Below are 17,081 nucleotides of genomic sequence, written 5' to 3'. Positions count from 1 at the left end.
GGAATCTATTCACAAAGGAACCATCTCAGTGCTATTCAGGGTCATAAAGAGTTGACAGGAACCTAGCACCTTTGTCAGACCCTGGTCCAGAGAAGACCCCACCCCCCAATAAATAGTTATTAAAAAGATAGATTAGATACCAATAATGTAGTACCTCCTTGAAATGGAAGATTAAGCAAACATTAGTGATAAAGATAGCAGTAATGTTATCAAGGAGATATGTGTAGAGTAGGATCACATTTTCTTTTCAAAAATAAAACAAGATGGGGCCAGCAGCTGGCATAGTGGTTGAGGTGCTGGACTTCCACGTGGCTGACTGCAGTTCAAGTCCCGGACCTGACAGCTTGAAACTCAGCACCGGGCACATGTACACTCATGCCCAAAATCTTGAGAACAGAAGGGATTGTGTCATGGCCATTGCCCCTGGGGGGTGGTTTCTCACTTTCCCTCTGTCTCTCTCTATCTGTCTGTCTCTCTCTCTCTCTCTGCTTCCAGCAATTGTACACATCCTATTAGCAAAAATGTCTCTAAATAAACAAATAAATAATAAAATAGGGACTAGCAATTGGCATAATAGCTATGTTGCTGGACTCCCATGTAGCCAACTGTGGTTCAAGTCTTGGACCTGGTGACTTAAACTCATGCCAGGCGTGTGTACATGCATGCCCAAGATCCTGAAAGAAGAATGGAGGAGAAGGGATTGTGGCATGGCCACCTCCCCTGGGGGCTTTCTGTCTCTCTGTCTCTCTGTCTCTCTCTGTCTTTCTGGCAAGCGCACGCACCCTATAGCAAAAACCTCTAAATAAATAAATAAATAAATAAAATAAACCAAGAAAAACAGAAAACAGTCCATCTATCTGTGTTTGGGTGAGATTGCAATCATCCCTGAATGATCTCTGTATTCTATTCTTGCTGTCCAATAGTCTCTTCCTCACATAGCAACCAAAATGAAGTTTTTAAAGAGGAAAACCAGACTGTGCCACCATTACTTGGACTGAAGCACTCCGCTGACTTTCCACTGCTCTGGTGCTCCAGAAGACTCTTCATGAACTGGGCATCTTGCATGATCTGGTTCTTGCCCGGCTATCTGTCCAGATCTCCTGTGGCCTTTTCATCTCTGGCTTCCTTTAAGATCCTACAACCAACGAGGCTCCGTCTGCTCCAAGGGTGTTTAAGCAGCTAGACCTGCCTCGAATGGTCGTCCCCTAGAATGTCACAGGAATAGTCTTCCTTAGTCAGGTCTTGGCCCAAATGCCACCTCCTCAGTGAAGTTCTTCTGTCACTCCCCATCAATTAATATCACATCATTCTATTTATTTTCTTCATACCCCCTATTTAAAACTATTGGTTTACTCGTTCGTAGTTTATTTTCCTCATGAAAACATTAGAATCATGAGGGGAGGGGCCCTGTCTGTCTCGTTTATCATTAATGGTCCGACCATTGCAGGAGATCGAGGAATAGTTCACAAATAAATGAGAAAAGTGTGGAAGGATATATTCTAAAATATTAATAATGACTATCACTAGGAGGGGGAGTTGGGTAATTTTTTAATTGATTTTTTTTAAGTGATAGTTGTTATAGCCATGTCCAAATTTTCCAGCAAAAGTCATCTGTGGCTTATGTAATTCTTTAGAATTACTCCACTACTTTGCCAGGCCTAAGAAAGTGTTGTAAGGACCGGAGACAGTTGTCGAAAATGCATCGTCTGTGCACTTGATGCTGTGCAGTGGGGGCTGAGGAAACAAAACGTCAAATTCATTAAAACCTTTATTCTAAGGGAAAACATTCCCCCGCCCCAAACCTCAGGAGCGACCTGCCCACTCCTGTGTGTGGGAGGGAAGTGTGCGATGTGCAGTAAGAGGCAGGTAGACGCACAGAGCTTTGTCTCCTGGGTTTCTGACCCTCAGCCCCAGTTGTGTGCGTTTCTCTGGCAATCACAGTTATTTGGCTCCAGGGAAAATCCATTATAAACACAGCACATGGGGCACGAGAGTGGGATTTGCTTCAGTACACATTGCTTTTGTCAGGGATCATGCGGAGCCTTTAGTTCCACACGGAACTGAGAGACCAGCTGGACTGCTACCTGACTTCTCGTAGAGAAAAAAAAAACCCTACAATATATTGGGTCATCAGAGAAGCCCTGATGCATTTGTACTTAGAGAATTACATCAAGACTTTTCCAACGACCCAATAGTTTATTCTTTCCAAGCTACTGGACTTTAACAGTAACTTAGCCAGTAACAAATCTACTCACTAAGAGCTTTATATTGTAGAAATTAATTGGCATAGTAATTATGGTCCGAAAACAGAAGAGTTACTTCTTTTGTTTGTTCATTTTTTCAGTTTATTAAAGGCTGACCTGGTAAATTGCATACCATTCATCGCAGAGACTGTAGAGCACTTCTTTGAGCTACTAAATACTTGAATGGTCATTCCGTGACTTCACAAAAGCAGGTTTCCCTCAGATATGGCACTGGGTGGTCAAGGTTCTCATGCGTTTTTGAAGTCCGTAACTTCAGTCTGGACTTTAATGTTACATTCTGGAAATCTGTGCAGATTGTTGGGGGTGGGGGGAGGATAGGAAGGGACCCAAGTGTAGAAAACTTGGTATAATTTAAAAACAGAAAGAAGCCGGTACCTCAGACTTCTAAATCGTGTGCTTTCGTTTTGTGTTGTCACATGGATTTTCATCATTTTCCATCCCGTGGAAGACTTGGTTCGCACTAGCGGCCCACAGTATCATGTGCGTTTCACATGCACAAGGCTTAAATCTAACTGATATCCTTCCCAAATTTAGGTGAAGGCAGCTAAGCAAAAAGTGATGCTCACTGGTTTTATTGTTTGTGTTACTAATGCCAGATATTTCATAGAAGGAATCATTTTTTTCTCAGTGCTCTGCCAAGAGCTTTCCTTTGAGACATGTACTGAGAGTTGGAGTAATCTCCGTTCAGGATCCCCTACCGGTATTAAGTAGCAATTCAGACCAACTTGAGAACAGGATGCAAATGTACAACCGGGTTAGAGTGACTTCCCATCTGAAAGCAGGCCCTGCTTACAGAGTAAGGCTTCCGTCTGTGACATGTGATCATTTCTGATCACATGTGGTTATAACAGCCTTGTATAAAGCTGAGATAGAAAATTCTGTCTGACTCCAAGATGTCTTCTGACACAGATCTTTTTTGGTTTATAGACTTGCTTGATTTTTTTTTTTCCTAGCCCCCACCACCGGCCAACCCCCTTTAGGCTTCAAGAAAACATGAGATGTCCAATAGAATCATCCAAGATACTTTAGACTAAATGAACAAAGACTCTTAAAAAAAGAGGTGACTTACTCTAATAGTTGGAATACGGTCCCCAGAAAAAGCAAAGCTGTGGTGGGTGTGAATGTAGCTGGGTATGAGACGCCAGAGGAATGAGCCGGATCCCAGTGACACCGGGCACCAGAAGGATGCCGCCTGCTTGGCTAAAAGACCCAGCAGTAGGGCCAGCTATTGTAAAGCCCCTCGCCAGATGAACAGGGACCCTTCTCTGGTCACAATAGCCATTCACGCTGAGCAGCCTCATTAAATATTCAGCCTGTGCTTCCGGCAGCTCATTAGGGCCGAATGAGCAGTGACGTGGATGCTGGGAAGCCCAGGGCCAGCCGGCCTCGCAGGCAGAGGCTGAGCGAGCTGCTGATGGCTTCTCTGTTCGCTGCCTGTCCTATGATGACTGGTGTGTGCTCCCTGCTTTGCCTGAAGTACAGGTAAAAACAAAACAGGACAAGAAACAAGCGGACGACACGTGAGGGCTTCAGGGCCTTGTCTCAGAGGTGGTCTGGCAGGGGCCTCAGGTTTGGAGTACGTGCCCCCTCGAAGCCCTCTGACCCCTTTAAAGAGCTGGCTGAGGCTTCGGGGGCCTATGAGAAGCACGAGCAGTGTGGTGCTGTTGTGGACTTGGGCTGTGTGACGACTGCATCTGAGCGGGTTCAAGGTGTGGTTTTGAACTTAGTGCTGGGAGTGTAGAATAGCAACGTGTTCCTCCATAACGTGGCAAATTTAGAAACTGGTGGGGTGATCCCAGCAGTTTGTGCAGAGAGTTCACTGGATGTAGCAAGTTTTCACGTCTGAGTGGCTAAATACTGAGCCTTTCCCTTGTAGCTCTCAGGTGGGCTAAGGTTGTAATAGAGCAAGGACCTTCTTCAGCTGTTTGCACTCCTCCCACAGGGCCGGGTATTAGCCATGTCTTGTATCTTGTGCCTTTTCCATGGGTTTGCCCTCAGTGCTGTGTGATGTGGAAAGCTGGGGGAATAATTGGAAAATGATGAACTCAAATGATTAACTCATCAGACAAAGTGTGTTTCTGTGGTCTCACCGTTAATATGTTTTTGTTTTTGATTTTTTCTACACAGAAAATGTTTTCAGACTGCACATTTTTATGTAGAAGATAGCAGTTCACCACGGGTGGTCCCCAATGAGAGTATCCCCATTATCCCTATTCCGGGTAAGTAAGACACTACTCTTAGTCCCAGTGAGATCATTTTTTCTTCTTTTGTTCTCAACCTTATATAATAACCATGACAAAAATCTTATTTTTATAGCTTTTTAAAACTTGTCCAGTCTAAAAGATCCTTAACTAAGGGTCATTTAATGAATTTTTTTTGCTCCTTTACATATTGGCAAAGTAATAAAATCCTCAAAGTAATAAAATACAGTTAAAAGGAGCAAATAGCTATGAGTTAATGGTGTACATAGTTACATTCAGAAAGAGAAGTATCAGTAGGGAAAAAAAAAGAGGAAATATACAAAAATATTTATAATATATTTGGACTGAATTCCATTTGGATAGACAATTTGTGCTGCCATTTCTAAATCATCACATATGCTGATGTTTATTAAAAGGTGGATTTTCCCTCAAAGAAAAAAATGGAAGTTCTCTGGAAGTCATTTCTCTTAATGTTGGCAGTTTTGCTTATTAGGATGTTTGAGTCAAAGTCCACGGATACCTTATTTGCCTCGTGTCTATTTCATTTGTCCTCAGATGAAAAGAATGCTCAGGGCTAGGGTAGGGATCGGAGAGGCACACTAATGATTTCTGGAGAATGCCATGAACTTTTAGAAGTTCAGCGGTGGGTTAGTTGTAATAGGATGTGGGATCCAACGATCTCATTCACCATTTTTATTTGGCATTCCTTCCCTTTTGCCAGATTTGAACTTTTTACTTCTGGGTTTCAGTGTGTGCTTCTAAATACATATTCAGATAACTTACATCTCTGTCCTCTTGACATTTTATAAACAGAGCCTCCCTCTGCGCCTCAAGCTCTCCTGTCACTCTTATCTGTCTCGTTCTACAAAACACTTTCTACCAACTAATATTTATTTTACTAGTCCGTTTGCTATCTATCCCCTTTAGAACAGAAGCTTCACTAGGGTAAATGGCTATGTCTACAGTGCTAGAATATGCCCGACACATAGTAGGTACTCTTTAACTATTTCCAGAATGAATGAATGAATGAATGAATGAATGAATGGCAGCTTTTTAAGTTCTTAAAAGGCCATAGCTGTGAAGCTCAGAGATGCAGTCATTCTCTGGATGCCCAGACAAAACAAACTTCTTGTTTGCAGATTGTCACAAGCTGTGGCTGTGGTTGGGGACTTAATTGGCCCTTTATGTGTCTGTATATGTTAAAGCATTATATATTGCCAGGATTGCCCATGTTTTATCCATCCTGACCAACTTTTCTCATGCAGCCTGACACACACAAACAAGAAGGGTGATAGGAAAGTGTCTGACTGAATTCCTGTGAGGTCATTTTGTGGTGGCCACTGAATGAGTCCCGCACAGACAGGATGGGTTTTGTGCTACTGCACGTTCTTCCCCGCTGACCCCAGCTCTTTATCGTTGGTGGAGGAAACAACACCTGTCCTTTGAGGGGAGAGGAGGCAGACAGGAGTCATCCGTCTTCTTCAGCATGAAATCAGTATTAGGTCATTCGAAAAGTCATGACGTGTTTTTCTGTGCAAAGATGCATTCCTCCTGACGACCCCATAGTTTCCTTGAATCTCCCAGATCTGCACAAACTTGAGCATGCACAGCTCTTCTCTGTGGGCTTTGGAACGTTCAGGTTTCCCAGAACCTTTGAAAATGCTGTTGCTTGTGCTCGCCTTGCCACATCTTTGAGCAGGTGCCTTAGCCCACAAGTTGCTTTTGTTTTCTGCCATTATGTCCCAGCCACCTATTTAATTACCAAGTTAATATGCACTAAGCAAAGATGATTTTTATTTTAGATGTGTTGCTGTTGTTGTTATAGGGCACGTACGCTCACTGGAGAGAGAAAGAGAGAGAGAGAAAGTGAGGAATCGCCCTCTGGGAGTAGCGGGGGCGGGGTGGGGGGTAGGATGGCCACACCGCAGCCCCCTGCCCTCCAGACTTTGTCCTCTTGGGATTTTTCAAGCCACCAGGTCCAGGACTTGAAATGCCCCATAGCCAGCCATATGGGATCCAGTGCCTTAACCACCACACCATTTGCTGGCCCTGAAGACATTTCTTTAACTGTGTTTTTCTCCCTTTGAAACGTGAGTTTCTCCTAATTCATTCTCACTGATAATGTAGGTATGTGAAAATAAAATTTCCTCAAATTCCCCACTTACTGAGAAATCCACAGTATTCAGTTGTACCTCACTTAGCGAGGAGGTGCCCTCTTGAGAGCTGGGACAAACTGTAACAGGGAGTTACTGTAAATGTGGAGGGTGGTGTGGTGATAAAGGCTCACCTAGTAAAACCAGCAGTGAGGCTAATCTCTGCTTTCTTAGATTTTCAGAGATGGCATAGTGTTCATCTCTAATAAACTAGACAGATGTACTTATTTCCCTTATCTGGAAGTTACTCTAAATGACCTTTCCTTAAAGGGCTTTCAGCTTGATCATTATACCTTTTTTTATCTTTAAAATAAAACCTTATGGCTCTTGTTTAATACTAGTATTTATAATTTTTTAAATTTATGAAGTACTTTTAATTCATTCTATTGTCATGGTTTCTCCTGGTTATTGCAACAAAACTGTGTCTTGCATAGGAAAATTAAATTCAAACAAGATACAAATTTTAATAAATTATTTAGTTATTTTTGCTCCATTAAAGCTTTCATAACGACATTTCTTTAATGGAAACTTCCATGGGGTCCTTTAAATTATTTACCTTAAAAATGATCTGATATTGGGCCAGCCCATAGTGTGGTGGTTAAAGCAGCTGGATCCCACCAACAGCATGGTTGAGTACTAGACCCAGCAGCTTAAAAAACAGGCCAGGCATGTGAGTGTGTGTGTGTGTGTGTGTGTGTGTGCATGTATGTACCCAAAATCCCAAAAGGAGAAATGGAGGAGATGGGATGATAGCGTACCATGCTCCATGGGGGAGTGCTTTCTCACTTTCCTCCTTTCTTTTTCTCTCGTTCTCTTTGTCTCTCTCTTTGGAGAGCACACATGCCCTCTTGAAAAATTTTTAAAATAAAAATGAATTATCTGATTGTTCTTATTCTTAAAATAACAATTTATAGAGGTCTTACAGAATACTTTTTCTTCCCATTCAATCTCAATTACATTTGATCTTTGTTCAGAACCCAGTAACACAAATCCTGGACCCCAGATTGATTTCATTTTTATTTTTTGCCTGGGCCCCACATGTATCCACTAATTAGTTGAGCTTTTCATTTTCTACAATTGATTTTTTTAATGATATTTCCAGACAGTTGCCAGTAGAGTGAACCATTATTCTAGTTAAAAATGTATGCAATGGGGCCAGCAGGTGACATGGTGGTTAAGGGCACTGGACTCCCACATGGCTGACTGCAATTCGAGTCCTGGACTGGGAGGCTTGCTTCCCCACACTAGCCCCCCCCCCATACACACACTCTGTCCCTCTCTGATCAAATTAAAATAAATCAATAAATTTAAATAAAGTAATTATTTTTAAAAAAGGTGTGCAATGAGGTGAGCTTGAGAGAAGGCATCAAACTGTTGTACAATAAGTCATTGCAGGATATACAGTATACTCTGTCTTATCATTTATTTTATAGTTAGCTTTTTTAAGAAAACCATCTATTAATTAAGCATTCACCTAGTAAATGTTTTATGTTCTTTTTACTGCAGTCTCACAGGGACATATGTAGTTGATATCCACGTTTTACAGATGAAGAAACTGAGGCACACAGATACTATTTACTTTGCCCACAGTTACATCACTAAATGGTGGATCTAACATTGGAATTCTCTGTGTCACTTCAAAGCACAGATGCCTAGAAGTGGCTCTGCCACTTCCTGGCATGCTACCCTGACAGTTTTGATACCTCAAGACTTCAGACTCTTCATTGGGATATTGCTTCATTCAGTAGGGGCATTTTCAAATACATGTGAATATTCTCTGTGTGTTTTTCTGAGTTCTTCATCACTCCTTGCACTGACACTGGCTATCTGATTCCCCCATTAAATTCTCTTTTATCCTCCTGGAGGAAGTTTCATACTTCTTCTGTTGAAGTTTCCTCCATACGAAAAAAAAAAGTCTCGTCTCATCTCTGTTCTCTAGTCATTTCTGTTCTCTTCCTTCCTGAGAAAAAGACTCTCAACCGAGCAATACTTCCATTACCTATGCAAAAACAGGTCTGTGTGATTTAAATGACTTAGGGAGCAATTCACAGACATGCTGAATATTGCACAAATGTAGACACTAAATCATCTTTTGGATGATTCCTCTGTGGTTAAAATTCATAAATAAACAGCTTTAGTCTTTAAATCCCAAAGCATAAACGGAATCAGTAAGTTACACTGAATTTTGAGAAGTATTACAAACTAAGGAAATTATTAAGGGAAGCTCTGCTAACCCTGTGCTTTCTCCCTTAGAGACAGCAATTTACAGGAGTTTTCTAGGAATGTTGAAGCCGGCCCTGTGTTGTAGTAGTTAGGAGAACTGACCATAGTTCGAATCTCAGCCCAGGTGGCTTGAGAAGCACACTAGGTGTATGCACATGCCCCAAATCCTGACAGGTTGGAAAGATGGAGAAGGGATCGAGACATGACCGTGCCCCATTAGGGGTGCTTTCTCCCTCTTTCTGTCTCTGGCAAGCACAGATACCCTCTGGCAAAGGAAATAAAAAGATTTTGAGTTATCAGTTGTACTGATTCTAACTGAAACTCAGCAATTTATGACTTGGCAAATACAGTCCTTTAAAACTGGAAACATTTTTCCTTGGTCTTACCTATACTTACGTAAAATGTGAAAATGCTAGAGACTTTGACAGGGTGGCTGAGGTTGATCAGCCACGTTAGAAAGAGCTCATAATGCAACAGTATTTATTCATGAAAGGTGTGCTGAATGAGATTAGTTCCCAATCACAATAAAAATGACATCAGTTCTTTTAATGTGAAGATTTTTAATTACACTGCCTGGTCCATGTAAGATCTATGGAAAAAGTTGTGGGGAGGGGATTGGGATAAGTTAAAACTGTGACTCGTGCAAGAGAATGAAAGGGGCTTTGACTCTTTAATATTTTTCACTAATGGTTCTTCAAAATGTAATGTTCCATGGTTAATGGGTCCCCATTGTTGCTGAGTGAGGATAAAGCATAATTGAACGCAATAACCCAGCTGTCAGTCCTCATATGCTTTTCATCTTCTAAGCTACTGAAGTAGTCACAAATTTCTGTCTTTAAGATCCATACTATTCTTAATATCAACAAGATCATTTAAAAATCTACTGACCTGGCAATATTTTTCTGGAACAACTTGGGTATTATTTTCATTGCTATTCTTAATAAAGCATTACTCACCGTGACATGTACAAATTACACTGACTGTATTGTATTACTTATTCTCTTAGATTTTCACTATATGTAAACTTTTTAAAAATCAGAGCTTAGTTCATGAAATTAGCCAGGTGACAGGGCATATTGAAGGGCCTTTCCAGATGTGCAAATTATCAAATACAAATGTCCGTATAAGCGCTTTTCTCTGGAAATTAAGAAAATCTAACTTTCTAATAAGAGCATTATAAAACAAGATGCTGCTGCTAACCAGTAGCTGAGAAATCCAGAGATGATTCATGCCTTTCCAGCAGTTAAAATACATCTTAATAATTTGAAGGTCACCGGCTTCAGCAGGGTGCCAGCATATAAAAGGGGTTTAAACATGCAGTTTAAAGCCCTTGGGATTAACCCAACCTTGTTGGCATATTTTATTTATACAGAGATTATCTCCAAAGGAGATTCATTGGTCTTTTGACTATAATGAAGCCCTTTCTTTATTGACTTCATTGTGTCATAAATGAAAAGAGATTTCTTTTTATGGCAGGAAATAAAATGTTCCAATTTCCACAACACTCCTTGCATCCTAAGAGTCTGGTTTAGACAAAAATCTATCTGTCATGCCCTAACTCAAGAACTAAAATGTTGATAATGTTCTTTTAGTTCATATTTGCTTTACCTTCCTGAGCTGATGCAGAGGTATTACCAAGCACAGACAGAGGCCTGAACTTGGCCTTTGGGAGATTGAAAGGGCAAAGAAGAGGGCGCCTGGATTCCTGAAATTCAAGTCTACGCATTAGAGGCCTGGTTGACAGTATGTGATCATAGCCAGTCATGGGGACTGTAGGTTCAGGGGGTAGAAGACCTGAGCTGAGTACTGTCTAGGGCTTTGTATGTTCTCCCACCCATGGATAGATTTGGTTGGAATTTGGTATAGAGTTGAAAGATCTGCCTGGGAATTTAAAGGAACTGTGCACTGTACAAGGTGACTTCAAGGCTACCAGAATCTTAATAGTAGCTATTATATATCCATACGCTTCCAGACTAAGCAAGAAGGTGGGTTTTTTGGTTTTTGTTTATTTGGTTTTTTTTTTTCCCCCATATTTTTGCCATAGAGCACTGGCACTTGCTAGAGAGAGGTAGGAAAGTGAGAAATCACTTCCCAGGGAAATGACCATGCCACAATCCCTTCTCCACTCGCCTCTCAGGATTTGGGGCATACACACACCCAGCATGACTTTCAAGCCACTAGGTCTGGGACTCACACTATGGTTGGCCATGGAGGAGTCCAGTGCCTTAACCACCATGCTGTCTGGTGGCCCTGAAGAGATCTTTTCTTAAACAGACTGTAAGCCAATCCCCAGCAGCTAAGCATCCAGGTAAAAGGGTAAATACGATCACATTTCATTCACTTGGTTATCACCAAGGTTATTGGTCTACTAATGTGGATTTTCCAGATAATAGAAGCCCACCCTTAAAAACAAAGCATATTTCAACCCTTTTTTCACTGGAAAGTTTCTTTCAAATGTAAGATCTAGGGGATAAACAGTGTAAAAGAACCTTGGTTTTGGAATCAGCCTGGAGGTCCTATCACTTTATAATGATAGTGGGCCATGGGCAAGCTCCGTGGTCTCTCCTAGACACCGTTTCCTCATCTACACAATGGGAGTAAGCATAGCTGCTAGATCATTGGGCTGTGCATGAGAAGTGAATAGCACCTAACAATAAATCACAGTTATTAAGTATTCACTGAACACTAAGCACTCTTTTTTTTTTTTGGAGAGCTTTCTTGCTAAAGGGCGCGTGGCACTCGCCAGATAGAGAGAGACAGAGAGACAGAAAACAGGAAATCACCTCCCAGGGGGGATGGCCACGACGCAATCCCTTCCCCTCCATTCTCTTTTCGGGATCTTGGGCATGCACGCACACACGCCCAGCGTGAGTTTAAGCCACCAGGGTCCGGGACTCGAACCGCAGTCCACTATGTGGGAGTCCAGCGACATAGCCATTACGCTAACTGCTGGTCCCAATACTAAGCACTCTTTAAGTGCTTGGGTTATCTTATTTACTCTTCATAACAGTGTATGAATAAGGTACTGCTCTTTTTCCCATTTTACAGACAAGACAAGATAATCAAAGAGGTAAAGTCACACCCCCAGGGAGGATGGCCATGCTGTAGTCCTTTCTCCTCCATTCTCCTTTTGGGATTTTGGGTACGCATGCACACATGCCCGACATGATTTTCAAGCCACCAGGTCCAGGACTTAAACCGCAGCTGGCCATGTAGGGGTTCAGTGCCTTCACCGCCACACCACCTTCTGACCCCACACTGTCCTTCTTGATGCAATCTCTAGCACCACCACCCTTGTATCAGTGGCACTTATTCTCATCTGAGTCATTAAATCCATTCTTTCTATGGCACTTGTAGTCTTTACCAGGCAAAGACTTCACATTCCACACCATTCTTGCTCTCACTGTTTTGTGTGTTCAACTCTTCCCCAACACAAATGCTGTCTTTGAGCAGAGACGATGTCCCTAATACCTGGCTGAGCAGTGGCTTCTTCTCAGTCTCTCTTTTCCCAGATGATAGCATTGTCTCTCTGAACCGAAGTACTCTCTAGCTTGGCTCTACAGCTAGCTTCCTCCGTTGTACTCCGGCCTTCGGCTAATCCGAACTTACTTTCTCAACCGTAAGATAAGTATGAATAGAGTACCTATCTCTTAAGCCCATGTTAATACAGACACTCTTCAATTTATGATGGGTTATGACCCCCAAAAAGCTGTTGTGGGCCAGGTAGGTGGCTTGGTGGGTAAGGCAGCTGGATCCCACATGGCCAACTGCACAGTTCAAGATGTGGACTCTGTGGCTTGAAAAACACTCTGGGATCTTATGCATGTGTACCCCAAATCCCAAATGGAGAATGGAGAAGAAGGGATTGCAAAGTGGTCATTCCCCCCTGGGGGATATTTTTTTTCCTCTCTCTCCCTCTCCCCCTCCCCCAGCAAGTGGATGTGCCCTAAAGCAAAATAAATAAATAAAAATAAATCATGTTGAAAATATCCTAAGTTGAAGATGGATTTAATATCTTACTGAACATCATAGCTTAGTCTCACCTTCCTTACCGTGCCACAGTAGCCTACAGTTGGGCAAAACGATCTCACACAAGGCCTGTTTTATAATAGAGTGTTGAATATCTCATGTAATATAATAGAGACATATTAAAAATGAAAACCAAAATGGTGTGTGTGTTCAAAGTATGGTTTCTACTGAATGCATATCACTTTCACATCCCTGTCAAGTTGATCCATGGTAAATCAAAGATGTCTTTACAAATGCAGGGAAAGTGTCTGATCTGTAGTTAATGCTGTTAGTATTCTCTACGGTCTTAATTGCAGCTCATACATGTAGGGAGAAAAAAATCTTATAGATGGATATCTTCTTATTTCACACAGAATCTTTCCAGACTTAAAAAAGAGAAAAAAAAATCACCGAGTGGTTAAGATCTATGACACTGTCCTAATTGCTTGGCCTTCTGCTAGTTACATTAATTTTACAATCATCTGGCTCATGTAGAGAGAATTTAATAGAAAAACTGTATGAGGGGAAACCGATTAGGACTTCTAACTAGTCCTAGCCTTATATTCATCTTAATATAGAGGAAAAATATTTATGACCCTAAGCTATATACGTTGATTGAAGGCAAGTGATGTGTTATCTTGGTAGCTGACAGTGGTCAATGCAGGGTGCATCTGTCTGTTTATCTGCCTGTCTGGTGGCTTTAGGATGTTATTGGTAGTGCTAGAAACCCAGCAGGTGTGATTGACTTTAAACTGGAGAGACTAGTGGGTCGTATACTTCCGTGACCATCAAACTGACCTCTGCTGGATTTACATCTAGCCATGGAGGTAGCAGGCAGACAGATGTCTGGACATGGGTGACATTAGTTTGAATATTATAGTCAAGCACTTCACAGAGGGGAAAAAATAATAAATTGTTAGCCTGATAGCATGTCTTTCAATGATTGGAGGCAGGCTGTGACCTTTAAAATGCCACGGTTTTACCTTGCAGAGTGAAATAGCTCTAAAGTGGACACTTTTTTTCCTTTTTTGAACTAGAGTCCACATCCTTAGTGAGAGCCCATGTCCTTAATCATGGCACCATGAGTTTATTGGGAATGTGAAATTCTCAACCACTGTGATGAATACGGCTTGCCCTCAGCCTTTTTTTTTTTTTTGGAGAGGTTTTGCTATAGGGCACGTGCACTCACCAGAAAGACAGAGACAGAGAGATAGAAAGTGAAAAATAATCACCCCCCTCCAGGGAGGATGGCCACACCGCAATCCCTTCTGCTCCATTTTCCTCTTGGGATCTTGGGCATGCACACATATGCACCCAGCCTGAGTTTAAGCCACCGGGTCCAGGACTCGAACCCTGGTCGACTACATGGGAGTCCAGTGACATAGCCATTATTCTAACTACTGGTCCCAATACTAAGCACTCTTTAAGTGCTTGGGTTATCTTATTTACTCTTCATAACAGTGTATGAATAAGGTACTGCTCTTTTTCCCATTTTACAGACAAGACAAGATAATCAAAGAGGTAAAGTCACACCCCCAGGGAGGATGGCCATGCTGTAGTCCTTTCTCCTCCATTCTCCTTTTGGGATTTTGGGTACGCATGCACACATGCCCGACATGATTTTCAAGCCACCAGGTCCAGGACTTAAACCGCAGCTGGCCATGTAGGGGTTCAGTGCCTTCACCGCCACACCACCTTCTGACCCCACACTGTCCTTCTTGATGCAATCTCTAGCACCACCACCCTTGTATCAGTGGCACTTATTCTCATCTGAGTCATTAAATCCATTCTTTCTATGGCACTTGTAGTCTTTACCAGGCAAAGACTTCACATTCCACACCATTCTTGCTCTCACTGTTTTGTGTGTTCAACTCTTCCCCAACACAAATGCTGTCTTTGAGCAGAGACGATGTCCCTAATACCTGGCTGAGCAGTGGCTTCTTCTCAGTCTCTCTTTTCCCAGATGATAGCATTGTCTCTCTGAACCGAAGTACTCTCTAGCTTGGCTCTACAGCTAGCTTCCTCCGTTGTACTCCGGCCTTCGGCTAATCCGAACTTACTTTCTCAACCGTAAGATAAGTATGAATAGAGTACCTATCTCTTAAGCCCATGTTAATACAGACACTCTTCAATTTATGATGGGTTATGACCCCCAAAAAGCTGTTGTGGGCCAGGTAGGTGGCTTGGTGGGTAAGGCAGCTGGATCCCACATGGCCAACTGCACAGTTCAAGATGTGGACTCTGTGGCTTGAAAAACACTCTGGGATCTTATGCATGTGTACCCCAAATCCCAAATGGAGAATGGAGAAGAAGGGATTGCAAAGTGGTCATTCCCCCCTGGGGGATATTTTTTTTCCTCTCTCTCCCTCTCCCCCTCCCCCAGCAAGTGGATGTGCCCTAAAGCAAAATAAATAAATAAAAATAAATCATGTTGAAAATATCCTAAGTTGAAGATGGATTTAATATCTTACTGAACATCATAGCTTAGTCTCACCTTCCTTACCGTGCCACAGTAGCCTACAGTTGGGCAAAACGATCTCACACAAGGCCTGTTTTATAATAGAGTGTTGAATATCTCATGTAATATAATAGAGACATATTAAAAATGAAAACCAAAATGGTGTGTGTGTTCAAAGTATGGTTTCTACTGAATGCATATCACTTTCACATCCCTGTCAAGTTGATCCATGGTAAATCAAAGATGTCTTTACAAATGCAGGGAAAGTGTCTGATCTGTAGTTAATGCTGTTAGTATTCTCTACGGTCTTAATTGCAGCTCATACATGTAGGGAGAAAAAAATCTTATAGATGGATATCTTCTTATTTCACACAGAATCTTTCCAGACTTAAAAAAGAGAAAAAAAAATCACCGAGTGGTTAAGATCTATGACACTGTCCTAATTGCTTGGCCTTCTGCTAGTTACATTAATTTTACAATCATCTGGCTCATGTAGAGAGAATTTAATAGAAAAACTGTATGAGGGGAAACCGATTAGGACTTCTAACTAGTCCTAGCCTTATATTCATCTTAATATAGAGGAAAAATATTTATGACCCTAAGCTATATACGTTGATTGAAGGCAAGTGATGTGTTATCTTGGTAGCTGACAGTGGTCAATGCAGGGTGCATCTGTCTGTTTATCTGCCTGTCTGGTGGCTTTAGGATGTTATTGGTAGTGCTAGAAACCCAGCAGGTGTGATTGACTTTAAACTGGAGAGACTAGTGGGTCGTATACTTCCGTGACCATCAAACTGACCTCTGCTGGATTTACATCTAGCCATGGAGGTAGCAGGCAGACAGATGTCTGGACATGGGTGACATTAGTTTGAATATTATAGTCAAGCACTTCACAGAGGGGAAAAAATAATAAATTGTTAGCCTGATAGCATGTCTTTCAATGATTGGAGGCAGGCTGTGACCTTTAAAATGCCACGGTTTTACCTTGCAGAGTGAAATAGCTCTAAAGTGGACACTTTTTTTCCTTTTTTGAACTAGAGTCCACATCCTTAGTGAGAGCCCATGTCCTTAATCATGGCACCATGAGTTTATTGGGAATGTGAAATTCTCAACCACTGTGATGAATACGGCTTGCCCTCAGCCTATGATGCTATTAATTATGTCACTCTGCCCTGGGAAGCAGTGCTGGACCCTAAATAGCTAAATACCCAGCTGAGAACTGCTGCTGTCTATACACTGAGGTTTCCACACACACTGTGTCTACACACACACACTGTGTCTATCTCTCTCTCGTTGCCTCTTCTCCAGAGATGAGTTTATCCTTAGGGGAATCTTTTAGAGACTTCTCAACTTTGTGCATATTAACCCTTTTGGCAACTTAACGTGAGATGATTTCATGGCCGCTTGATTATTACTGTAGAATTTGCTTACTTCTAAACATTTTAAGCGAAGCAATTAGATCATTTTGGAAATTGTTCTTGAATTGTGCATTCTGCTAAATATTCTGGGGAAGCATTTTGGCTCTGCTTACTTTGTTAATGCTGGTTACATCATGGGAGCTATAGATTTCTTGAGCGTGCAAAATGATTGCATATTCATGAACATCCTCGATCCTGAAATATTTGTAAATAACTTGGCAATTTTTTTTTCATAATGTTGCCTATTACAATGATTAGGACTTTGTTCACACGGTAAGAATTTGCGTATACCGAGGACCACCTATTTGATAGGTAACATTTCCATGTTAAGCAATTTGGATCTTGAACAAATAAGT

General features: G+C 41.7%; 1 protein-coding gene across 1 annotated transcript in view; it reads left to right on the top strand.

The window, feature by feature from the left end:
• PTPRG (protein tyrosine phosphatase receptor type G) overlaps positions 1-17,081 on the top strand; it is a gene marked incomplete in the record, with an annotated part of 820,292 nt that overhangs the window by 751,165 nt on the left and 52,046 nt on the right. The window contains 1 exon segment of the mRNA XM_027775507.1: positions 4,392-4,483. Within this exon segment, the coding sequence (XP_027631308.1) occupies positions 4,392-4,483 (92 nt within the window).

The sequence above is a fragment of the Tupaia chinensis genome, unplaced genomic scaffold, assembly GCF_000334495.1.
Source record: "Tupaia chinensis unplaced genomic scaffold, TupChi_1.0 Scaffold000569_1, whole genome shotgun sequence".
Taxonomy (NCBI): Eukaryota; Metazoa; Chordata; class Mammalia; order Scandentia; family Tupaiidae; genus Tupaia; species Tupaia belangeri.
The sequence above is the reverse complement of the archived record's forward strand: the minus strand, read 5'-3'. Positions and strand labels throughout refer to the sequence as shown.